We start from the raw sequence: 27,147 nt of genomic DNA on the forward strand, positions 1-27,147 counted from the left end.
AGCCTAGTGGTTAGAGCGTTGGACTAGTAACCCGGAAGGTTGCGAGTTCAAACCCCCGAGCTGACAAGGTACAAATCTGTCGTTCTGCCCCTGAACAGGCAGTTAACCCACTGTTCCTAGGCCGTCATTGAAAATAAGAATTTGTTCTTAACTGACTTGCCTGGTTAAATAAAGGTAAAATTAAAAAAACAAAACAAATGAAAATGTGGCAGGGTCTACAGGCAATCACTGACTACAAAAAGAAAACCAGCCAAGACATCGATGTCTTGCTTCCAGACAAACTAAACACCTTCTTTGCCCGCTTTGAGGATAATACAGTGCCACCGTCCTGGCCTGCTAACAAGGACTGCGCCCCCCCCCCCCTCTCCTTCTCCCTGGCGGACGTGAGTAAAACATTTAAACGTGTTAACCCTCGCAAGGCTGCTGGCCCAGACGACATCCCTAGCCGCATCCTCAGAGCATGGGCAGACCAGCTGGCTGGTGTGTTTACGGACATATTCAATCGCTCCCTATCCAAATCAAATCAAATCAAATCAAATTTATTTATATAGCCCTTCGTACATCAGCTGATATCTCAAAGTGCTGTACAGAAACCCAGCCTAAAACCCCAAACAGCAAACAATGCAGGTGTAAAAGCACGGTGGCTAGGAAAAACTCCCTAGAAAGGCCAAAACCTAGGAAGAAACCTAGAGAGGAACCGGGCTATGTGGGGTGGCCAGTCCTCTTCTGGCTGTGCCGGGTAGAGATTATAACAGAACATGACCAAGATGTTCAAATGTTCATAAATGACCAGCATGGTCGAATAATAATAAGGCAGAACAGTTGAAACTGGAGCAGCAGCACAGTCAGGTGGACTGGGGCATTGTGTCAGGTAGTCCTGGGGCACGGTCCTAGGGCTCAGGTCCTCCGAGAGAGAGAAAGAAAGAGAGAATTAGAGAGAGCATATGTGGGGTGGCCAGTCCTCTTCTGGCTGTGCCGGGTGGAGATTATAACAGAACGTGGCCAAGATGTTCAAATGTTCATAAATGACCAGCATGGTTGAATAATAGTAAGGCAGAACAGTTGAAACTGGAGCAGGAGCATGGCCAGGTGGACTGGGGACAGCAAGGAGTCCTCATGTCAGGTAGTCCTGGGACATGGTCCTAGGGCCCAGGCCAGTTGAAACTGGAGCAGCAGCATGGCCAGGTGGACTGAAGACAGCAAGGAGTCATCATGTCAGGTAGTCCTGGGGCATGGTCCTAGGGCTCAGGTCCTCCGAGAGAGAGAAAGAAAGAGAGAAGGAGAGAATTAGAGAACGCACACTTAGATTCACACAGGACACCGAATAGGACAGGAGAAGTACTCCAGATATAACAAACTGACCCTAGCCCCCCGACACATAAACTACTGCAGCATAAATACTGGAGGCTGAGACAGGAGGGGTCAGGAGACACTGTGGCCTCATCCGAGGACACCCCCGGACAGGGCCAAACAGGAAGGATATCCCAGTCTGTTGTCCCCACATGCTTCAAGATGGCTACCATTGTTCCTGTACCCAAGAAGGCAAACATAACTGAACTAAATGACTACTGCCCCGTAGCACTCACTTCTGTCATCATGAAGTGCTTTGAGAGACTAGTCAAGGATCATATCACCTCCACCTTACCGGCCAACCTAGACACACTTCAGTTTGCATACCGCCCCAACAGGTCCACAGACAACGCAATTGCCATTAAACTGCACACTGCCCTATCCCATCTGGACAAGAATACCTATGTAAGAATGCTGTTCATTAACTACAGCTCAGCATTCAACACCATTAATACCCTCCAAGCTCATTATCAAGCTGGAGGCCCTGGGTCTCAACCCCTCCCTGAGCAATTGGGTCCTGAACTTTCTGACGGGCCGTCCCCAGGTGGTGAAGGTAGGAAACAACATCTCCACTTCGCTGACCCTCAACACTGGGGCCCCACAAGGGTGCGTGCTCAGCCGCCTCCTGTACTCCCCGTTCACCCACGACTGCGCGGCCATGCACGCCTCCAACTCAATCATCAAGTTTGCAGACGACACAACAGTAGTGGGCTTGATTTCCAACAACGACGAGAAAGCTTACAGGGAGGAGGTGAGGGCACTCGTATTTGTGTGTACTAGGTAGTTGTTGGGGAATTGTTCGAGTTCTTGTTAGATGTTACTGCACTGCCGGAACTAGAAGCCCAAGCATTTCATTACCCTCGCATTAACATCTGCTAACCATGTGTATGTGACCAATAACATTTGATTTGATTTGATATACATGACAATAACTTAGCCTATACTGAGCTCAAAGTTGGCCGTGGAGTAGGCTATCCGAATCGACTGGCTATGTATTTTCATAGCTACATCATCTCCATAAACTCTGATTTCTTGAACCACAGTGTAACCGGAGTGGTTGTCAATCAGCTTGATAGTTCCTATCCCATCCCCCTTCATCTCGTTTTCTTTCTCCCCATATTCCCTCTGTTATCGGCAGGGGTCGCATGGCATTCAGTATGGAAAAGAGTAGTCGAACTATATAACTCCAAGTGAACGCATGGATCAACACTCCTACATGACAAAGCGGACATGGAGTGAGCGCGCCGCTGGAAAATAGAAACAGACGAACGTTTTGGGAGATAGCCAATCTAGTTCTATCTTTTTACATTGACCTTGGGTTGTTGTAAACAATTACAACGTTTGTTCATGTATAGTTGCTGAAACATCTATATTTTTCACTCAAAGTTAACTTTACGCGTATTTTTCCTTCTGCGAACACAAATAGATATAGCCTTTTTATCCATAGAGCATCATCGCAGAAGCTTGATAGTGCTGAACTGAGAACACCGGCGGATGTGAGGAGATAGTGTTTTTATAGACTCAACCCCCTTTTCTTTCAATCATTCTCTTTCTTTTTGTTTGGTCCAACAATAGAGAGAGAGAGAGAGAAATAGGGAGAGAGAGAGAGAGAGTCACAGGCATTGGACCTGCTTTTATGCCGTCAGTCTTGCGGACCTTGAGATGGACGTGAGATTTTATCCAGCACCCCCTTCAAGCGTGGGCTCATGTACATTACCAACTGATTCAAGTTGCCTGACCTCTTTGGACTATTATCACTGCAACAAGGTAATTACTATTAACTACTAACTACTTATGCTGTAGACTACATTTAGATAAGAAAGGTGCATTCCTTTCATAGTTGCGCAAATTTGTTGCATGCGGCTATTCTGCATTTGTCATCCTTGCATATTGATAACAATAATGCCAAATATGACTCTACCTAAAATATAATCTCATGACATGCATCGCAAAGGCTACAGCTTTCAAAGAGCATTTCATAATTGAGATGGGTACATTTATCGAAACTTTCCTGCATTTTTGTAGAATTCAGACTCAAGCTCCGCAGTAACTCTTTGGAAGTTGACAACCTCTTTAACCTGGAGATGTCTCCTTAAAAGGTGTATCGCTATTATGAGCAATTTGACAAACATTTCACTGCAATGGGTATGTAAATTGTAGGTATGCTATAGGCGCGGTGCTGTAGATCCCATGCAGAAGTAATGGTGAGCACCATGCATGTCCTGTCCAGTGCAGATAGCCTCAAAGTATTCGATCAAATACAGACGTAATTACGCACAGTTTTCTGGGTTTACTGTCTACTGTAAACTCATAATTATCGCTATATTACGCCCAAATCGGTCCCTGCAGAAGAACACTAAATATCTCATTATTTTATTTCATGACGTACTACACAATAGTTTAATAACTGCATTCACCACAATGGTAAAAAGAACAACAATTCAAACCAAAGCCACTCCGCATAATAACTTATTTAAACATAATCTAGTTTTTCAGTTAGGTTCCCCCGTAAAAAGTCGCCGTGTCACATATCAGACACATATGGTCATGTTTTTAAGGATGTTACAGAATTGCAGGACTATTAATTCCAATAAACCTGCAACGCATATTAGACATAATAAGAAAAGCCTAATGATACACAATGGGCATTCACTTCAACGAGCCCAGCATTTACATGAACAATCAGTCCATAGGGTAGGCTAGCCTTTACTTATAGCCCATGGTACCGTAGCCTACTAACACACTATGTGAATGTATACTAGCATCTATTCATCCTTTATCTCAGTTAATCATATATGTGTATGGATGCATGATATCCACGACAATGAATAATGTTTGATTGGAGCAGAAATGTGAACTCTCCTGATTAGATTATTGCCCTTGGGATAAAAACTGCACCTGTCGGCAAAGTTTCGTATAACAGTTATTTGGTGGAGGGAAGCTAAAAAAAAATTCACAAAACCATTGAAGCTAAACATTTATGTGTCGCTATTTTCATCCCACACGGCTAATATCGTAATATGAAACATATGGATGGACGAAAATTTACGCATGGCAAACCAATCACGCCTTTTACAGCCTATACCGCATCGAGCTCTTTTAACCTAAATTTTTCCTAACATCTTGAACATTTTAAAAACATTCCTCCTCATGTTCATTTTCAATCTGGATTCGAATGTATCGTGGGTACATTACTTATGTCTGCTTTGTTATATGATCACGTTGCAAACAGTTAAAATGTGCCCGCCTGGGAATTTCTAGTGCGCCCTGCAATATATAGGACCGTGTATTGCTAACAGAAATAACTACAAGTAATAAAATACCACGGACTAATATTTTTAAATGCCTTAATTTTGGGATTAGATTGCTCAATAATGACACAAGAAGTAATCCGACATATTTTGAATAAATACAGTACGTACTCACTGGGCACAGACGTCAATTCAATGTCTATTCCATGTTGGTTCAACGTACAGTATTTTCATTGTAATGACGTGGAAACAATGCTGATTCAACCAGCGTGTGCCCAGTGGGTACTACTATGCAGAAACAGTGGCAATCACACTACTGCCACAGATTGTCTAGTACGCGTTATTTTAGTGAGATTTCCTCAGTCAACACAAAGCGTTATCAGATCTCCGATCTTCTCAAACCTGAAACATGTATGCATAAAGCCCGAAAATAGTTTATTTGCCAATCTTTAATTAGGCCCAATGATCTTATTTAGGCTATACAATATACGTAGAGCTACGGCTGGCACAATTACTGTTAATGTCTTTTTTATTTTATATTTGTTCGAGTGAATATTTATTACGGAGACCGCGGCCATTTGGCTGGCCAATTACCGTCATCCAAAACCCCCCCCAAATTCCATGATGTGACAGCCCTATGTGGGATTATCATGTTGGATATTATGGAAGCACTTTATTACTCAACTCTTTATATAAACTACATCAAGATAAGAGAGAAATGAAAAAAGTGTTGTTTATATTGAAGCCTGGTGGTTCAGAGGCATCAGGATTTTATTTATCCATTTATGTCCAGCACCAGTTGACACTTTATCGAATCTGGCTGCCTGTCAATGCTATGCTCAAGGTAAAAGTTATGTAAACATTTTGTCGGTAAATACAAAGCTACAGGAGAGTGGATGATATAACTGAAATGTGTTTTATTAGCATATATCTGTCTATGATAGCTGTTCTTAGATTATAAATTAAAACCTTGGGTATAAAATATGTCTTTAATCGCTTTGCACTGTCACACACTTGTAAGTAGTTCAAGATCAAATGTGGATTGCTTTCCCATGACTTGGGCCCCCTGGCTTTGAATGCAAATTTACCATCATGATTCAATGAACTCTTGTTTGCACTAATGTTGCCAAGTTCGGTAAGAGGAGATGCTGGATGCATAGACAGCATCACACAGCCTTGTTGTTACTAAATTGAAGTGTGTCCACACTGCACATTGACATACCATCTGTGGCACTGTCACAGTGCACCAAAACAAATGAAATCGTATGCTGACTTTTTTTTATGACAGTTCATTTTTGCATCAATCTTATATCACCAATGAAACTGTATCACCAATGAAACTATCCCTGAAAATTTGGGAGCTGTATATAATTGGCCCTCCTAACAATGACTGATGCAATCTTGTACAGTGTTGCTGTTTGAACCAGAAGTGGCTTACATGGAAACAGGGCCATGCAGTATAAACAGCTTGTAGGCTACTTCCTGTGCTAGCTAACGTGCTAAAGTGCTAAAGTGAGACGACTGCATTTCCTGCTGGTTCAGTGTAAACGAGACCTCTGGTAAAATGGCTTACACACCAGAAGCCGTAATAGGGTTAATAATGCCAGGAACTTACAGGATGTATAAAATGCAGGGGCAGTTTTATCATTGGAATGTGATACAAAACGAAGCAACGGCGTGCTTTAGGACCATGTGGACCCCTCTGCGCGGTCGGGTCGGCTGTTTGGAGTGTTTTTCCCAACTGGATAAAAAAAAAAAATCTAATAATATGATGTCCCCTCTACCACTTCTAAATCAAAAGTTGCGCCCCTGGTAAAATGTATTAGCTAAATCGGGCTGGATGTTTGGGTTTGTGATCAGTGAATTTCGTGGATCTGGATTGACAAGCCATATCAAGAGCTCTCATAGATAGAGTCAGTGTAATGTATGGACATCTTGATGAAGAGGGCACATCTTCTCCTCCACAAATACATAATGGGGCAGGTTCCCGGTCACAGATCAAGTAAAAATATTTGATTTAACTCAGCAAGTCAGTTAATAAAAACAAATTCTTATTTACAATGACGGCCAAACCCAGACGACGCTGGGTCAATTGTGCACCGTCCTATGGCATTCCCAATCACAGCCAGATGTGATTCAGCCTGGATTTGAACCGGACTAAACTGGACTAAAAAAAGCAAGCTCAATGGGGAATCTCCATTGAAAATGCTTTGTCCGGGAAATCACCCTGACATCCTGCATACTTCAGTTAGAGGCGCATTTAATAATGCCATTTCTAAACAACACATACATGTATGCATGTACTGTATGTTTATAGTGGAACATTGAATGTATTAAGTAGACCTACGTTTAAAGACCATGTCGAGTAACTCCTTATACTCTATCATAAACCCAATGTAGAACAACCCAAGCATCATCCTGACATCACACAATACACTATGAACAGTAGTAATGTTTACATGTCAAAAGGGGGGGGGGGGGTAGCACATCTACATCACAAAGTGACCAGTCAAAAAGACTGAACATCATTACTTCTATTCATTCTGATATTAACTCTCTGGGCCCACGCCTCTTCAACTCTCTCCAAGTGCCATTGTCCTGCATAGGCTGCGTCTCCAATGGCATAATATTCTCTATATAGTGCACTACTTTTGACTGGGGTCCATAGGGTCCCCCATATGGCTCTGGTCTAAAGTAGTGCACTATATTGGGAATAGGGTTCTATAGGGCCCTGGTCTAAAGTAGTGCACTATATATGGAACATGGTTCTATAGGGCTCTGGTCTAAAGTAGTGCACTATATAGAGAGTAGGGTGCCATTTGGAATGCACATGTTGACTCTGCAATTGGCCATGAGTCATCCTCACTTTTAGCCACAGATTCTCTCTCTCTCTCTCTCTCTCTCTCTCTCTCTCTCTCTCTCTCTCTCTCTCTCTCTCTCTCTCTCTCTCAATGAGAGTGGGTGTATTGTTGGTTCAGTATAGCTCCGTACACTAGGCGCATACCAGCACTAAAGGGACACTACTTCTTCATGTTTGGTTGAGAGACTTTTTGTCAAATTCATTAAGACTTGTGCATGTCATTTAAATGATTAGATTGGTTGGAAATATATAGTGAAAGGTGTGGTGTACTATACATATTTGCACTGCGTAAGTATACAGTACAATGTTTACAAAAAGTACATATCTCTGTTAGTCTGAAGTTACATTTATGCATGTCATGCATTTTTAATTGCTGTTATGCCTCAAGGCAAGATTACATTTTTTTATTTAACCAGGCAAGTCAGTCAAGAACAAATTCTTATTTACAATGACAGCCTACAAGGGAACAGTGCGTTAACTGCCTTGTTCAGGGGAAGAACAACAGATTTTTACTTTGTCAGCTTGGGGTTTCAATCCAGCAACCTTTCGGTTACTGTCCCAACACTCTAACCACTAGGCTACCTGCCGTCCCATCTATGGTGAATATGATTTAATGGGAGTAAGCCTCAGGTGTACAATGTTTCCGCCATACACCATACCTGCATGTACACTCTTAAATCCACACAATCAGAACTGCCCTGATTAAGGCTGCCTTCCCTTTTACCAATTAGCCACCACAAGGTACTCAATGTTTTTTGAGTATCGATCAAACACTTCTTACAAATTGGCTAGTTACAAAACTATACATCACCCTATTTTAGTTTGGGATGTTCCAATTTCACCCATATTAAAAGATTGATGGAATAGTCCAAAGTATGACCATGGTGGGGGTGGCCTTTCTCATGTTTAATCTCACAGAATGTGTTATTTTTTGCACTTCTCTCTCGTAATATGACCTTTAACACATTCACCTTCATACATTTTGCTGACAGGTGAATCCGAGGCAGCACTGCTATTCTCCCTGGAAAAGCATTAACCCATGTATACCCTAAAGAAGGGATTTTTTTTATTGACAGATGGTCAGGGGGGTGGAACATACTTACAAATCATTTGTAAACTGCAAATTGACCACAAGTAGCACAAAAATATTCTATATTTTACTGAAACATAATCCATCGAACCTGGCTTACATTTGTATACAGTCATATATACCTCTCTATTATGCGTGGATTACTTTGGAACAGATTGGAGCTGATTTGAAGGTACTTTTACAGTCTTATAATAAAATCCCCTGCCAGTTGGGGAAGGCTGCCGAAACGAGAAGAATGGCAGGCAGCTGAGCACACACACACACACTGCAGCTCCACTGGTACAGTAGTACATCAACAGGGCACTCTACATCACAATCAACCTAAACCATCTCAAAAATACAAAATTAGATATTCACTGTAAAAAGTTTCATTTGCAAGTACTTCGCTGGATGTACAGTACATACATGTTCTGTACAAGTTGAGTGGTTGGCGGTACCACTTCCTGCTATTAATCACGCATTCCTCCATGTGACCGAGCCTCTCTTTATTTACGTCGCCGGCAGCGGCAATGTCAAAAGGTCATGAGGAAAAATCAGGTAGCCTGGAGCTGATTACATCTCTGAGTTAATGATAAGTACGGAGTCATTCTCTAGGGGAAGTTGAGCTGAAATTGCCTTCCACACAGCGACTGCACCATTACATTAGAAAATGATTTCTAACCAGCCTCCCCTCATCGTCGTGGTATGACTTATTTATTAAAAACACAAGAACAAATAGCAAGGAAAGGCAACGGAGAACTGCGATCAAAGCAGTTTCCTAAAAAATATTTTATGCATTTTAAGTGAGTTAAAAGTATTTTCCCGACGATAGCAAAGTATCAGTTTACGGTGGAGAGATGGTTTGGTCAACGGGATCTTCATATTTTTCACATCATTTGAACAGGCAAAAAAGAAGACCTCTAAAATGAACAAACCTGACTTTATTTTGATGCCGTGCCCGTGGTGACCTGATTTCCTGCCTTTATAGACCTACCTGGCATATTCCTAGAGTCACAGACAGTGGTTGTAACTGTGACTAGGCCATTTACTGTGAAATGCTGCTGGCTCTATATATAATAGGAGACGGATCCAGTAATACCTGCAGTAAATAAGGACCCGGGTCCTCAGGGATTGAGCCTGGACTCCAGTTTAACCTGCAGAAGAAAGAGCCTCACAGACACAATCACACAGCTCTCCATGCTCGAGCCCTTACACATGAGTCTCATGGCATCGCTAAAAGAAGGGTTGACAGTTTATGAAGTTTAATGTAAAAGTTGTCTAAAAATAGATTAAATAGTTTAGTTTATCACCTGCATCCAAATGAGATGAATGTCTGTTTGCTGTTGGTAATAGTGTGACATACCAGTGTATATTGTAATTGTAGTACTATCTTTATATCAATAGCTTCAGCCATTTTTTATCAACATGATGTTTGTTTCTTTATTAATTAGAATGAATTACAATTGTAAATGTAATGCATTAAGATCAATTTACATAGATCATTGAAATCATTTGCATGCATAATCATCACAGTAAGTGAGTCATAGTCACATTCTGTAACAATAGAAGAAATGAAAGGTCGACATGGTGATTTGTGCTGGAGCCGCTGTATGCTTACCCCTCACAAAGTCATATTAACTCTCATTATTGTCAGTGCTGTTCAAGCACACAATGTAGCGCCCACCTCCGGTTCTGGAAGTGTTGGGGGGCTTGCTTCCTCCCCTCTTCCCCTTCCCCCCTAGAGCAGCGTGGTTTGTCATAGCGCTTAAAACGATACCTCTATCTCTCTCTCTCTCTTCCCTCTCTTAAGCCACTTTATATTCAGTTTCTTGATTGTTTCGGGGGGTGAGGAGGGTAAGGGGTTTTGAGGGGTGTGTGGGGAGGGGGCCCTTTATTTTTCAGCCACCGTGTCTTTAATGTCACTCAGCGATGTGGAAACCAAAATGAGCCTTGCCACCAGATGTGTTCCAGCCCAGATAGTGACTTGAAAGACAAACGTTTATTGTTTTAGTGCACTTGGTGTGGTTCAAACCCAAACTGCATGAAATGCTGATTGATGGATCTGACTAAAAGAAGGAGAGAGAGAAAGTGAGTGAGTGAGAGAGAGAGAGAGAGAGAATCTGCTCTGTGCGACTTAACCATTTCCTCGCTGCATTGAGGAGGAAAACCCCTGACAGCATTTCACAGCAAGAGATATTCACAGGTTCAGCCCTTTGTTTTCAGCATACCTACGTACCTTTTGAAAAACAAAAACCTTTCTCTAACAAGGTTTGAAAGTTCTTTCAGTTTTAAAGGCAAAAAATATGGAAATCCTATAGAACAGCACTGAAAATTACCGTATCTACGAAGGAGCTGATCGTGGACTACAGAAAACAGAGGGCCGAGCACTCACCCATCCACATCCACAGGGCTGTTGTGGAGTTGGTCGAGAGCTTCAAGTTCCTCTGTGTCCACATCACTAAGGAACTATCATGGTCCAAACACTCCAACACAGTCATGAAGAGGGCACAACAACACCTCTTCCCCCTCAGGAGGCTGAAAAGATTCGGCATGGGCCCTCAGTTCTACAGCTGCACCACTGAGAGCATCTTGACTGGCTGTATCACCGCTACGTATGGCAACTGTTTGGCATCCGACTGCAAGGCGCTACAGAGGGTAGTGCATCACTCCCTGCCATCCATGACCTCTATACCAGGCGGTGTCAGAGGAAGGCCCTAACATTTTCAAAGACTCCAGCCACCCAAGTCATAGACTGTTCTCTCTCCTAGTGCACGGTAAGCGGTACCGATGCACCAAGTATGGAATCAACAGGACCCTGAACAGCTTATACCCCCAAGCTATAAGACTCCTAAACAGTTAGTTAAATAGTTAATCAATAGTTACTCGTAATATCTGAATTGACCCTTTTTGCACTAACTCGTTTGACTCATCACATACACTGATGTTATTGTTCATTATGTATCCCGTTGTCTAGTCACTTTATCCCTACCGATATGTACATATCTACCTCAATTACCCCGTACCCCTGCACACGGACTCGGTACTGGTACCCTGTGCATATAGTCTAGTTGACATTACTCATTGTGTATTTATTCCTTGTGTTGTTATTATTATTATATCATTTTTTAAACTATTTTTTTTCTTCTCCTCATTGTTGGGAAGGGTCCGTAAGTAAGCAATTCACTGTTAGTCTACACCTGTTGTTTACAAAGCATGTGACGATACAATATGATATGATTTATGAAATCTGGAAATATATTTGTTGCTCCAAAGCAACATGGTGAAACATTGTGGTCAGTGACGTTCAATATAATCCACATGCTTGCGGCTTTCACTTTTGACTCTTGGTCAAACCTTTAGTTATGTTTGCTCGGGGAGATGCAACGTCCATGCAATCTGCAACATAAATATGATGATATCTTAAATACCTTTTCGTTGCTCAGTTGTATTTTCAACAACAATCCACCCATTGACCATAGTGATATAACCATTGAATGCATCAACTGTGTATGTGAAGTGTTGACCTAGTTCAGTGACACTGCCTCTGCTTTCCAGCCCGTCCTAGTATGCAATCAACACTCTATTCAAGACACAGTAGGATTAGCACAGAAACATATCAGTAAATCATGCGTTCCAGACAGGGCTTGTCAACACATTCTGACACACACCACTCAGCATCCACCTCCGCATTCCAACCTATTTCTGTTTTCGCATCACGTTCCAGGAAAGGAAGAACACAGTGGCTGGTCTAGTCTCATAGTTGCATTTTCTTAAAGGCCCCCCTGAATTAAATGGTTGGTGGTTGGTGATTGCTTGCTACAGGCAGGAAATGAAACATCGAAAGAGAGGAAAGAAGAAAAGCAGGACATTTCATGGAGACTTGACAGGTCAGAGTGGTAAAAGTTTGACACGGTCTGGACACGGCTGATACTGTATCTACTGGGGATTATCAAGACCAAGTAGTTATTAGTTCAGTCTGATGAAAAGAGAGGCCACTGAAAAATATTGCATTCCAAATGGAACCCTATTTCCTATATAGTGCACTACTTTTGTCCAGGGGCTCAATAGGGCTCTGGTCAAAAGTAGTGCACTAAATAGGGAATAGAATGCCATTTGGAATGCAAGTCCCAATTCAAGGGCCAAACAACGAGGAAAGAATTTGCCGAAAACTCGTAGAATTCTTTGAGACCGCCTTTGTTTCTCCTTGGCTGTCCCGTCGATGCTCCCTCCACTGAACCTCTACTGAAACTCCACTAAACCTCCCCTGCCTCTCCACTGAACCTCCACTAAACCTCCCCTGCCTCTCCACTGAACCTCTACTGAACCTCCACTAAACCTCCCCTGCCTCTCCACTGAACCTCCACTGAACATCCACTAAACCTCCCCTGCCTCTCCACTGAACCTCCACCAAATCTCCACTAAACCTCCCCTGCCTCTCCACTGAACCTCCACTAAATCTCCACTAAACCTCCCCTGCCTTTCCACTGAACCTCCAATAAACCTCCCCTGCCTCTCTACTGAATCTCCTATAAACCTCCCCTGCCTCTCCACTGAACCTCTACTGAACCTCCACTAAACCTCCCCTGCCTCTCCACTGAACCTCCACTAAATCTCCACTAAACCTCCCCTGCCTTTCCACTGAACCTCCAATAAACCTCCCCTGCCTCTCTACTGAACCTCCAATAAACCTCCACCAAACCTCCCCTGCCTCTCCACTGAACCTCCACTAAACCTCCCCTGCCTCTCGACTGAACCTCCACTAAACCTCCCCTGCCTCTCTACTGAACCTCCACTGAACCTCCACTGGATCTCCTCTGCCTCTCTACTGAACCTCCACCAAACCTCCCCTGCCTCTCTACTGAACCTCCACCAAACCTCCCCTGCCTCTCTACTGAACCTCCACCAAACCTCCCCTGCCTCTCTACTGAACCTCCACTGGACCTCCCCTGCCTCTCCACTGAACCTCCACCAAACCTCCCCTGCCTCTCCACTGAACCTCCACTAAACCTCCCCTGCCTCTCCACTGAACCTCCACTGAACCTCCACTGGACCTCCACTGGACCTCCCCTGCCTCTCCACTGAACCTCCACCAAACCTCCCCTGCCTCTCCACTGAACCGCCACTGAACCTCCACTGGACCTCCACTGGATCTCCCCTGCCTCTCTACTGAACCTCCACCAAACCTCCCCTGCCTCTCTACTGAACCTCCACCAAACCTCCCCTGCCTCTCTACTGAACCTCCACCAAACCTCCCCTGCCTCTCTACTGAACCTCCACCAAACCTCCCCTGCCTCTCCACTGAACCTCCACCAAACCTCCCCTGCCTCTCCACTGAACCTCCACCAAACCTCCCCTGCCTCTCCACTGAACCTCCACTAAACCTCCCCTGCCTCTCCACTGAACCTCCACTGAACCTCCACTGGACCTCCACTGGACCTCCCCTGCCTCTCCACTAAACATCCACTGGACCTTCCCTGCCTCTCCACTAAACATCCACTGAATCTCCACTGGACCTTCCCTGCCTCTCCACTGAACCTCCACTGGACCTTCCCTGCCTCTCCACTAAACATCCACTGAACCTCCACTGGACCTTCCCTGCCTCTCCACTGAACCTCCACTGGACCTTCCCTGCCTCTCCACTGAACCTCCACTGGACCTTCCCTGCCTCTCCACTGATCCTCCACTGGACCTTCCCTGCCTCTCCACTGAACCTCCACTGGACCTTCCCTGCCTCTCCACTGAACCTCCACTGGACCTTCCCTGCCTCTCCACTGAACCTCCACTGGACCTTCCCTGCCTCTCCACTGAACCTCCACTGAACCTCCACTGGACCTCCACTGGACCTCCACTGGACCTCCCCTGCCTCTCCACTAAACATCCACTGGACCTTCCCTGCCTCTCCACTAAACATCCACTGGACCTTCCCTGCCTCTCCACTAAACATCCACTGAATCTCCACTGGACCTTCCCTGCCTCTCCACTGAACCTCCACTGGACCTTCCCTGCCTCTCCACTAAACATCCACTGAACCTCCACTGGACCTTCCCTGCCTCTCCACTGAACCTCCACTGGACCTTCCCTGCCTCTCCACTGAACGTCCACTGGACCTTCCCTGCCTCTCCACTGAACCTCCACTGGACCTTCCCTGCCTCTCCACTGAACCTCCACTGAACCTCCCCTGGACCTTCCCTGCCTCTCCACTAAACATCCACTGAACCTCCACTGGACCTTCCCTGCCTCTCCACTAAACATCCACTGAACCTCCACTGGACCTTCCCTGCCTCTCCACTAAACATCCACTGAACCTCCACTGGACCTTCCCTGCCTCTCCACTAAACATCCACTGAACCTCCACTGGACCTTCCCTGCCTCTCCACTAAACATCCACTGAACCTCCACTGGACCTTCCCTGCCTCTCCACTAAACATCCACTGAACCTCCACTGGACCTTCCCTGCCTCTCCACTGAACCTCCACTGGACCTTCCCTGCCTCTCCACTGAACCTCCACTGAACCTCCCCTGGACCTTCCCTGCCTCTCCACTAAACATCCACTGAACCTCCACTGGACCTTCCCTGCCTCTCCACTAAACATCCACTGAACCTCCACTGGACCTTCCCTGCCTCTCCACTAAACATCCACTGAACCTCCACTGGACCTTCCCTGCCTCTCCACTAAACATCCACTGAACCTCCACTGGACCTTCCCTGCCTCTCCACTGAACCTCCACTGGACCTTCCCTGCCTCTCCACTGAACCTCCACTGGACCTCCACTGGACCTCCCCTGCCTCTCCACTGGACCTTCCCTGCCTCTCCACTAAACATCCACTGAACATCCACTGGACCTTCCCTGCCTCTCCACTGAACCTCCACTGGACCTTCCCTGCCTCTCCACTGAACCTCCACTGAACCTCCACTGGACCTTCCCTGCCTCTCCAACTTCATCACAAGCTGACTGAGACTTTCAATCTCCATCATTGACATTTTTTTGGTTTGTTGTTTTACATTTTATGCGCTTTGACATTACAGTTGTCCTGTGGCTCAGTTGGTAGAGCATGGCGCTTGTAACGCCAGGGTAGTGGGTTCGATTCCCGGGACCACCCATACATAGAATGTATGCACACATGACTGTAAGTCGCTTTGGATAAAAGCGTCCGCTAAATGGCATATATTATTATTATATTATTATTATATTATTTGAAAAGCCCTATAAATGTAAAATGCATATACAGTATCAGTCAAAAGTTTGAACACACCTACTAATTCAAGGCTTTTTCTTTTTGTAGAATAATAATGAGGACAGCAAAACTATGAAATAACACATATGGAATCATGTAGTAACCAAAACGTGTTAAACAAATCTAAATATATGGCATTGGCATTCTCTCAACCAGCTTCACCTGGAATGCTTTTCCAACAGTCTTGAAGGAGTTCCCATATATGCTGAGCACTTGTTGGCTGCTTTTCCTTCACTTTGCGTTCCACCTCATTCCAAACCATCTCAATTGGGTTGAGGTCCGGTGATTGTGGAGGCCAGGTCATCTGATGCAGCACTCCATCACTCTCCTTATTGGTCAACTAGCCCTTATACAGCCTGGAGGTGTGTTTTGGGTCATTGTCCTGTTGAAAAACAAATGATAGTCCCACTAAGCGCAAACTGCAGAATGCTATGGTAGCCATGCTCGTTAAGTGTGCCTTGAATTCTAAATAAATCACTGACAGTGTCATCAGCAAAACACCCCCACACCATCACACCTCCTCCTCTATGCTTTATGGTGGGAACCACACATGCAGAGATCATCCGTTCACCTACTCTGTGTCTCACAAAGACATGGCGGTTGGAACCAAAAATCTCAAATTTGGACTCATCAGCCAAAGGACAGATTTCCACCAGTCTAATGTCCATTGCTTGTGTTTCTTTGCCCAAGCAAGTCTCTTCATCTGCCTGATTCACACAGTCTCCTCTGAACAGTTGATGTTGAGATGTGTCTGTTACTTGAACTCTTTGAAGCATTTTTTGGGCTGCAATTTCTGAGGCTGGTAACTCTGGGTCTTCCTTTCCTGTTGCGGTCCTCATGAGAGCCAGTTTCATCATAACGCTTGATGGTTTTTGCGACTGCACTTGAAGAACCTTTTAAATTTCTTGACATTTTCCATATTGACTGACCTTCATGTCTTAAAGTAATGATGGACTGCCATTTCCCTTTGCTTATTTGAGCTGTTATTGCCATAATATGGACTTGGTCTTTTACCAAATAGGGCAATCTTCTGTACACCAATCCTACCTTGTCACAACACAACTGATTGGCTCAAAAGCATTAAGAAGGAAAGACATTTCACAAATTAACTTTTAACAAGGCACACCTGTTAATTGAAATGCATTCCAGGTAACTACCTCATGAAGCTGGTTGAGAGAATGCCAAGAGTGTGCAAAACTATCATCAATGAAAAGGGTGGCTACCAGTATTTTGATTTGTTTAACACTTTTTTGGGTTACTATATGATTCCATATGTGTCATTTCATAGTTTTGATGTCTTCACTATTATTCTACAATATAGAAAATAGTCAAAATAAAGAAAAACCCTTGAGTGAGTAGGTGTGTCCAAACTTTTGACTGGTACTGTATGTATGCATGTATGTATTATAAGACCAAGCGCCATCTCCCTCTGGGCAGGGAGTGTGTTAGCGGTTAGGCTATGAGCAACAGCTGATACTGACCAGATTTCTCCCAAAACATTTTTCGTTGTGTTACTGTATATCTGTCTTTGTGAGAGGAGGCAGCTGTTTGTGTCCTTTACCATCTCACAGGAAAGTCAGAGAGATTCTAGCGGTCCTATATTCCACAGGATAAATGTGTAGAAAAGCGCTAAACAAACTGTCGGCTGAATGGGAAAATGCAGCTGTCGGGTTTATTAAGAGTGGGTCGGCGAGGAAAGCAGTTGTCTTAGCTTCCTGTGCAAACACACAGTGGAGATGGCTGGCCTTACTAAGTGCCTTTGGGCCTGGTTGAGTACACACACAGACCCTTTCAGAATCCCCCTATTGCAGATTAAGCTTTTCTGATGAAAGATAATTCTGTAGAAGGCACAATAAATTGTACAGTACATTTCCATGAAGATTCATTTCTCATGTTTTTGACTGTAAATTGATTGTCATTTTCTTATTCAGAGCGACATACAGGAACAATTAGGGTCAAGTGTCTTGCTCAAGGACACATCTAGACAGCGCAGGGTTTCGAACCAGGAACCTTGCAGATACTAGCCCAACACTCTGAGCTGTAGGCTACCTGTTTTGTAATCTCAAGCTCACCCAAAACATTTTTCTTCAATAAGGAACAATGAGTTGTATTGCTAATATCACTGTGTTGAGGCTCCAGTCTTACAGTAAGCTTCTGTTCTCTGTGTTTCCCATCCTGTTATTAAGATAGCCAAATAAGCCAGGGGCCACGTCGGTTTGGTCCTCTGCCACGTCTCCATGCCTAGTGTGTGCCAAGTGTATGGTTTTCCTGCTTATATATTACTCAGAGTATTACTGTTCCTTCAGGCAGGTTCAGTTAAAGCGTAATTTGCATATTTTGGTTTGTTTAAACTTTACCGTCTTGTCTTCATTATTTTATCCCTAAAACTCTACATTGATATTGAGTTGATATTACTGCTTGTTTTTATGTCCTCCTCTTATTGGCAGGAATGAGATGTGTCGGTGTCGCCCGAGAGGGAGTATGTTCGCAATGCAAACAAGGCATGGCTCTCTGGTTGCTGGTTTCATTTCATCCCTGACACAAAGGCTTTGGCATTTGGCTCTGCTCTCTGAGAACACTGACAGATTGTATGGACACAGCTCTCTGAGAACACTGACAGATTGTATGGGCACATCTCTCTGAGAACGCTGACAGATTGTATGGGCACATCTCTCTGAGAACACTGACAGATTGTATGGTCACAGCTCTCTGAGAACGCTGACAGATTGTATGGGCACACCTCTCTGAGAACACTGACAGATTGTATGGGCACACCTCTCCGAGAACACTGACAGATTGTATGGGCACACCTCTCCGAGAACACTGACAGATTGTATGGGCACACCTCTCTGAGAACACTGACAGATTGTATGGGCACATCTCTCCGAGAACACTAAAAGATTGTATGGACACAGCTCTCTGAGAACACTGACAGATTGTATGGGCACACCTCTCTGAGAACACTGACAGATTGTATGGGCACACCTCTCTGAGAACACTGACAGATTGTATGGGCACATCTCTCTGAGAACACTAAAAGATTGTATGGACACACCTCTCTGAGAACACTAAAAGATTGTATGGGCACATCTCTCTGAGAACACTAAAAGATTGTATGGGCACATCTCTCTGAGAACACTGACAGATTGTATGGGCACATCTCTCTGAGAACACTGACAAATTGTATGGGCACACCTCTCCGAGAACACTAAAAGATTGTATGGGCACACCTCTCCGAGAACACAAAAATATTGTATGGGCACACCTCTCCGAGAACGCCGACAGATTGTATGGGCACACCTCTCCGAGAACGCAGACAGATTGTATGGTCACATCTCTCTGAGAACGCTGACAGATTGTATGGGCACAGCTCTCTGAGAACGCTGACAGATTGTATGGGCACAGCTCTCTGAAAACGCTGACAGATTGTATGGGCACACCTCTCTGAGAACACTGACAGATTGTATGGGCACACCTCTCTGAGAACACTAACAGATTGTATGGGCACACCTCTCTGAGAACACTGACAGATTGTATGGGCACACCTCTCTGAGAACACTGACAGATTGTATGGGCACACCTCTCTGAGAACACTAACAGATTGTATGGTCACATCTCTCTGAGAACGCTGACAGATTGTATGGGCACAGCTCTCTGAGAACACTAACAGATTGTATGGGCACACCTCTCTGAGAACGCTGACAGATTGTATGGGCACACCTCTCTGAGAACGCTGACAGATTGTATGGGCACACCTCTGAGAACACTGACAGATTGTATGGGCACATCTCTCTGAGAACACTGACAGATTGTATGGGCACAGCTCTCTGAGAACGCTGACAGATTGTATGGGCACATCTCTCTGAGAACGCTGACAGATTGTATGGTCACATCTCTCTGAGAACGCTGACAGATTGTATGGGCACACCTCTCTGAGAACGCTGACAGATTGTATGGGCACACCTCTCTGAGAACGCTGACAGATTGTATGGGCACACCTCTCTGAGAACACTGACAGATTGTATGGGCACACCTCTCTGAGAACACTGACAGATTGTATGGGCACATCTCTCTGAGAACACTGACAGATTGTATGGGCACATCTCTCTGAGAACGCTGACAGATTGTATGGGCACAGCTCTCTGAGAACACTGACAGATTGTATGGGCACACCTCTCTGAGAACACTGACAGATTGTATGGTCACATCTCTCTGAGAACGCTGACAGATTGTATGGGCACAGCTCTCTGAGAACGCTGACAGATTGTATGGGCACAGCTCTCTGAGAACGCTGACAGATTGTATGGTCACATCTCTCTGAGAACGCTGACAGATTGTATGGTCACATCTCTCTGAGAACGCTGACAGATTGTATGGGCACAGCTCTCTGAGAACGCTGACAGATTGTATGGTCACAGCTCTCTGAGAACGCTGACAGATTGTATGGTCACATCTCTCTGAGAACGCTGACAGATTGTATGGGCACACCTCTCTGAGAACGCTGACAGATTGTATGGGCACACCTCTCTGAGAACGCTGACAGATTGTATGGTCACATCTCTCTGAGAACGCTGACAGATTGTATGGGCACACCTCTCTGAGAATGCTGACAGATTGTATGGTCACAGCTCTCTGAGAACGCTGACAGATTGTATGGGCACAGCTCTCTGAGAACGCTGACAGATTGTATGGGCACATCTCTCTGAGAACGCTGACAGATTGTATGGTCACATCTCTCTGAGAACGCTGACAGATTGTATGGGCACACCTCTCTGAGAACGCTGACAGATTGTATGGGCACACCTCTCTGAGAACGCTGACAGATTGTATGGGCACACCTCTCTGAGAACACTGACAGATTGTATGGGCACACCTCTCTGAGAACACTGACAGATTGTATGGGCACATCTCTCTGAGAACACTGACAGATTGTATGGGCACATCTCTCTGAGAACGCTGACAGATTGTATGGGCACAGCTCTCTGAGAACACTGACAGATTGTATGGGCACACCTCTCTGAGAACACTGACAGATTGTATGGGCACATCTCTCTGAGAACGCTGACAGATTGTATGGGCACATCTCTCTGAGAACGCTGACAGATTGTATGGGCACAGCTCTCTGAGAACGCTGACAGATTGTATGGGCACAGCTCTCTGAGAACGCTGACAGATTGTATGGTCACATCTCTCTGAGAACGCTGACAGATTGTATGGTCACATCTCTCTGAGAACGCTGACAGATTGTATGGGCACAGCTCTCTGAGAACGCTGACAGATTGTATGGTCACAGCTCTCTGAGAACGCTGACAGATTGTATGGTCACATCTCTCTGAGAACGCTGACAGATTGTATGGGCACACCTCTCTGAGAAGGCTGACAGATTGTATGGGCACACCTCTCTGAGAACGCTGACAGATTGTATGGTCACATCTCTCTGAGAACGCTGACAGATTGTATGGGCACACCTCTCTGAGAACGCTGACAGATTGTATGGGCACAGCTCTCTGAGAACGCTGACAGATTGTATGGGCACACCTCTCCGAGAACGCTGACAGATTGTATGGGCACATCTCTCTGAGAACGCTGACAGATTGTATGGGCACACCTCTCTGAGAACGCTGACAGATTGTATGGGCACATCTCTCTGAGAACGCTGACAGATTGTATGGGCACATCTCTCTGAGAACGCTGACAGATTGTATGGGCACATCTCTCTGAGAACGCTGACAGATTGTATGGGCACAGCTCTCTGAGAACGCTGACAGATTGTATGGGCACATCTCTCTGAGAACGCTGACAGATTGTATGGGCACATCTCTCTGAGAACACTGACAGATTGTATGGGCACATCTCTCTGAGAACGCTGACAGATTGTATGGGCACAGCTCTCTGAGAACACTGACAGATTGTATGGGCACACCTCTCTGAGAACACTGACAGATTGTATGGTCACATCTCTCTGAGAACGCTGACAGATTGTATGGGCACAGCTCTCTGAGAACGCTGACAGATTGTATGGGCACAGCTCTCTGAGAACGCTGACAGATTGTATGGTCACATCTCTCTGAGAACGCTGACAGATTGTATGGTCACATCTCTCTGAGAACGCTGACAGATTGTATGGGCACAGCTCTCTGAGAACGCTGACAGATTGTATGGTCACAGCTCTCTGAGAACGCTGACAGATTGTATGGTCACATCTCTCTGAGAACGCTGACAGATTGTATGGGCACACCTCTCTGAGAACGCTGACAGATTGTATGGGCACACCTCTCTGAGAACGCTGACAGATTGTATGGTCACATCTCTCTGAGAACGCTGACAGATTGTATGGGCACACCTCTCTGAGAACGCTGACAGATTGTATGGTCACAGCTCTCTGAGAACGCTGACAGATTGTATGGGCACAGCTCTCTGAGAACGCTGACAGATTGTATGGGCACATCTCTCTGAGAACGCTGACAGATTGTATGGTCACATCTCTCTGAGAACGCTGACAGATTGTATGGGCACACCTCTCTGAGAACGCTGACAGATTGTATGGGCACACCTCTCTGAGAACGCTGACAGATTGTATGGGCACACCTCTCTGAGAACACTGACAGATTGTATGGGCACACCTCTCTGAGAACACTGACAGATTGTATGGGCACATCTCTCTGAGAACACTGACAGATTGTATGGGCACATCTCTCTGAGAACGCTGACAGATTGTATGGGCACAGCTCTCTGAGAACACTGACAGATTGTATGGGCACACCTCTCTGAGAACACTGACAGATTGTATGGTCACATCTCTCTGAGAACGCTGACAGATTGTATGGGCACATCTCTCTGAGAACGCTGACAGATTGTATGGGCACAGCTCTCTGAGAACGCTGACAGATTGTATGGGCACAGCTCTCTGAGAACGCTGACAGATTGTATGGTCACATCTCTCTGAGAACGCTGACAGATTGTATGGTCACATCTCTCTGAGAACGCTGACAGATTGTATGGGCACAGCTCTCTGAGAACGCTGACAGATTGTATGGTCACAGCTCTCTGAGAACGCTGACAGATTGTATGGTCACATCTCTCTGAGAACGCTGACAGATTGTATGGGCACACCTCTCTGAGAACGCTGACAGATTGTATGGGCACACCTCTCTGAGAACGCTGACAGATTGTATGGTCACATCTCTCTGAGAACGCTGACAGATTGTATGGGCACACCTCTCTGAGAACGCTGACAGATTGTATGGGCACAGCTCTCTGAGAACGCTGACAGATTGTATGGGCACACCTCTCTGAGAACGCTGACAGATTGTATGGGCACATCTCTCTGAGAACGCTGACAGATTGTATGGGCACACCTCTCTGAGAACGCTGACAGATTGTATGGGCACATCTCTCTGAGAACGCTGACAGATTGTATGGGCACATCTCTCTGAGAACGCTGACAGATTGTATGGGCACAGCTCTCTGAGAACGCTGACAGATTGTATGGGCACACCTCTCTGAGAACGCTGACAGATTGTATGGGCACATCTCTCTGAGAACGCTGACAGATTGTATGGGCACAGCTCTCTGAGAACGCTGACAGATTGTATGGGCACACCTCTCTGAGAACGCTGACAGATTGTATGGGCACATCTCTCTGAGAACGCTGACAGATTGTATGGTCACAGCTCTCTGAGAACGCTGACAGATTGTATGGGCACAGCTCTCTGAGAACGCTGACAGATTGTATGGGCACATCTCTCTGAGAACGCTGACAGATTGTATGGTCACATCTCTCTGAGAACGCTGACAGATTGTATGGGCACACCTCTCTGAGAACGCTGACAGATTGTATGGTCACAGCTCTCTGAGAACGCTGACAGATTGTATGGGCACAGCTCTCTGAGAACGCTGACAGATTGTATGGGCACATCTCTCTGAGAACGCTGACAGATTGTATGGTCACATCTCTCTGAGAACGCTGACAGATTGTATGGGCACACCTCTCTGAGAACGCTGACAGATTGTATGGGCACACCTCTCTGAGAACGCTGACAGATTGTATGGGCACACCTCTCTGAGAACACTGACAGATTGTATGGGCACACCTCTCTGAGAACACTGACAGATTGTATGGGCACATCTCTCTGAGAACACTGACAGATTGTATGGGCACACCTCTCTGAGAACGCTGACAGATTGTATGGGCACACCTCTCTGAGAACACTGACAGATTGTATGGGCACACCTCTCTGAGAACACTGACAGATTGTATGGGCACATCTCTCTGAGAACACTGACAGATTGTATGGGCACATCTCTCTGAGAACGCTGACAGATTGTATGGGCACAGCTCTCTGAGAACACTGACAGATTGTATGGGCACACCTCTCTGAGAACACTGACAGATTGTATGGTCACATCTCTCTGAGAACGCTGACAGATTGTATGGGCACATCTCTCTGAGAATGCTGACAGATTGTATGGGCACAGCTCTCTGAGAACGCTGACAGATTGTATGGGCACAGCTCTCTGAGAACGCTGACAGATTGTATGGTCACATCTCTCTGAGAACGCTGACAGATTGTATGGTCACATCTCTCTGAGAACGCTGACAGATTGTATGGGCACAGCTCTCTGAGAACGCTGACAGATTGTATGGTCACAGCTCTCTGAGAACGCTGACAGATTGTATGGTCACATCTCTCTGAGAACGCTGACAGATTGTATGGGCACACCTCTCTGAGAACGCTGACAGATTGTATGGGCACACCTCTCTGAGAACGCTGACAGATTGTATGGTCACATCTCTCTGAGAACGCTGACAGATTGTATGGGCACACCTCTCTGAGAACGCTGACAGATTGTATGGGCACAGCTCTCTGAGAACGCTGACAGATTGTATGGGCACACCTCTCTGAGAACGCTGACAGATTGTATGGGCACATCTCTCTGAGAACGCTGACAGATTGTATGGGCACACCTCTCTGAGAACGCTGACAGATTGTATGGGCACATCTCTCTGAGAACGCTGACAGATTGTATGGGCACATCTCTCTGAGAACGCTGACAGATTGTATGGGCACAGCTCTCTGAGAACGCTGACAGATTGTATGGGCACACCTCTCTGAGAACGCTGACAGATTGTATGGGCACATCTCTCTGAGAACGCTGACAGATTGTATGGGCACAGCTCTCTGAGAACGCTGACAGATTTTATGGGCACACCTCTCTGAGAACGCTGACAGATTGTATGGGCACATCTCTCTGAGAACGCTGACAGATTGTATGGTCACAGCTCTCTGAGAACGCTGACAGATTGTATGGGCACAGCTCTCTGAGAACGCTGACAGATTGTATGGGCACATCTCTCTGAGAACGCTGACAGATTGTATGGTCACATCTCTCTGAGAACGCTGACAGATTGTATTTATTTTGTAATTTTTTATTTAACCTTTATTTAACTAGGAAAGTCCGTTAAGAACAAAATCTTATTTTACAGTAATGGTATGGGCACACTGCTCTGAGAACACTGACAGAGTTTGTAATTGTGTTGTATTTAAAAGCAGCTTTATTGTATCACATACAGTGCCAGTCAAAAGTTTGGTCACACCTACTCATTCAAGAGTTTTTCTTTGTTTTTAGTATTTTCTACATTGTAGAATAAACTATGAAACTCAAAACTATGAAATAACACATATTCAGTCATGTCGTATCCAAAAAAGTGTTAAACAAATCAAAATGTATTTTTATTTGAGATTCTTCAAAGTAGCCACCCTCTGCCTTGATGACAGCTTTGTAGAAAAAAAGTAAAAATAAAGAAAAACCCTGGAATGAGTAGGAGTGTCCCAACCTTTGACTGGTACTGTAGATTGTTAGTAATAATGACTATTCTTGCTATCTGTAAGTAGATTTGCTGTCTTCTTCTTTTCTCTGCAACACGTTGCTGTGCAGGAAATAAATACACCCCATTCAAATAAGAGTGTGAAAACAGCTAGAGGATGACTGATATTATGCCAGATACTTAAATTGCCTCAGGACCCGATGCTGAGGAGCACATAGCCGTCGGATGATACATGCCTGCAATGCCATAATTGCCTATTTGTAGAATGGAGGGACTGTGAGCAGTTAAACATAGTTGGAGGGACTATTAACACTTTGCCAGCCAGTATGCTCATTTAAACATTCCTTTGATGTTTCTTCAGGGAGATCAGATCAATCCAAAGTCTTGTCCCACTTTATGGCTCAGCGATGATGGAAAAGGCACTGGCAGATGAAGTACTGAGAGGAATGTTTTGAATAGTGAATTTAGGTTGTTTTCTACCCGTCAAGGGGTCAGTGTGAGTGATGTGAGTGAATACAGGATAATTCCTTTCACTTCTTGGCTATAATGAAACTTTTCCTCCTGGCTCCTTACGCTGTTGTTTCCCCCCCTGCCTGCTATCTTCTGTAGTAGAACCAGAGGACTCAGATGAGAATCATTTGAAATGTTTGCTTTTTTGGATGTGAGCCCTGCTGTACAAACTATACCCAGAATAAATAGTAGTAACCTTTGGTCAGATTTTCAAAAAGCTTTCATTGACACCAGACTCTTTTAATCAGGCGGGTTTTGGCAAGACATGTCTGTTCATAGGAGCAACACTTTAATAATATTTTAATTTAGTTCAAAGGAAGTTAATCAGAACATACTGATGAAGTTACAAATGGGCTAAAACAGGTTTATTAGACTCTGCCATGCACGGTAATTTTGTATTTTTTTGTATTTTTAATTTAACCATTATTTAACTAGGCAAATCAGTTAAGAATAAATTCTTATTTACAATGACAACCTACCAAAAGGTAAAAGGCCTCCTGCGGGGACGGGGGCCTGGGATAAAAAAAAATACAATATGAATATAGGACAAAACACACATCACAACAAGAGAGACAGCACAACACTAGATACAAATTGACCTAAGACAACAGCATAGCAAGTCAGCAACACATGACAACACAGCATGGCAGCAAAACAACATGGTAGCAAAACAATATGGTAGCAGCATAAAACATGGTACAAACATTATTGGGCACAGACAACAACACAAAGGGCAAGAAGGTAGAGACAACAATACATCACACAAAGCAGCCACAACTGTCAGTAAAAGTGTCCATGATTGAGTCTTTCAATGAAGAGATTGAGATAAAATTGTCCAGTTTGAGTGTTTGTTTCAACTCTTTCCATTCGCTAGCTGCAGCGAACTGAAAAGATGAGCGACCCAGGGATGTGTGTGCTTTGGTGACCTTTAATAGAATGTGACTGGCAGAACGGGTGTTGTATGTGGAGGATGAAGGCTGCAGTAGATATCTCCGTTAGGGGGGAGTGAGGCGTAAGAGGGTTTTATAAATAAGCTCAACC

The 27,147-nt window shown here is 44.9% G+C and overlaps 1 protein-coding gene across 3 annotated transcripts in view; it reads left to right on the forward strand.

The window, feature by feature from the left end:
- Positions 1-2,594: 2,594 nt before the first annotated feature.
- The window catches only part of LOC118378351 (TOX high mobility group box family member 2-like), a 278,978-nt gene continuing 254,425 nt past the window's right edge, over positions 2,595-27,147 (forward strand). For all 3 annotated transcript variants that reach the window (XM_052473985.1, XM_052473987.1, XM_052473986.1), the window contains exon 1: positions 2,595-3,117. In XM_052473985.1, coding sequence (XP_052329945.1) covers positions 3,013-3,117 — 105 coding nt within the window. In that variant the 5' untranslated portion in view covers positions 2,595-3,012. The remainder of the gene's footprint in view (positions 3,118-27,147) is intronic.

The sequence above is a fragment of the Oncorhynchus keta genome, chromosome 21, assembly GCF_023373465.1.
Source record: "Oncorhynchus keta strain PuntledgeMale-10-30-2019 chromosome 21, Oket_V2, whole genome shotgun sequence".
Taxonomy (NCBI): Eukaryota; Metazoa; Chordata; class Actinopteri; order Salmoniformes; family Salmonidae; genus Oncorhynchus; species Oncorhynchus keta.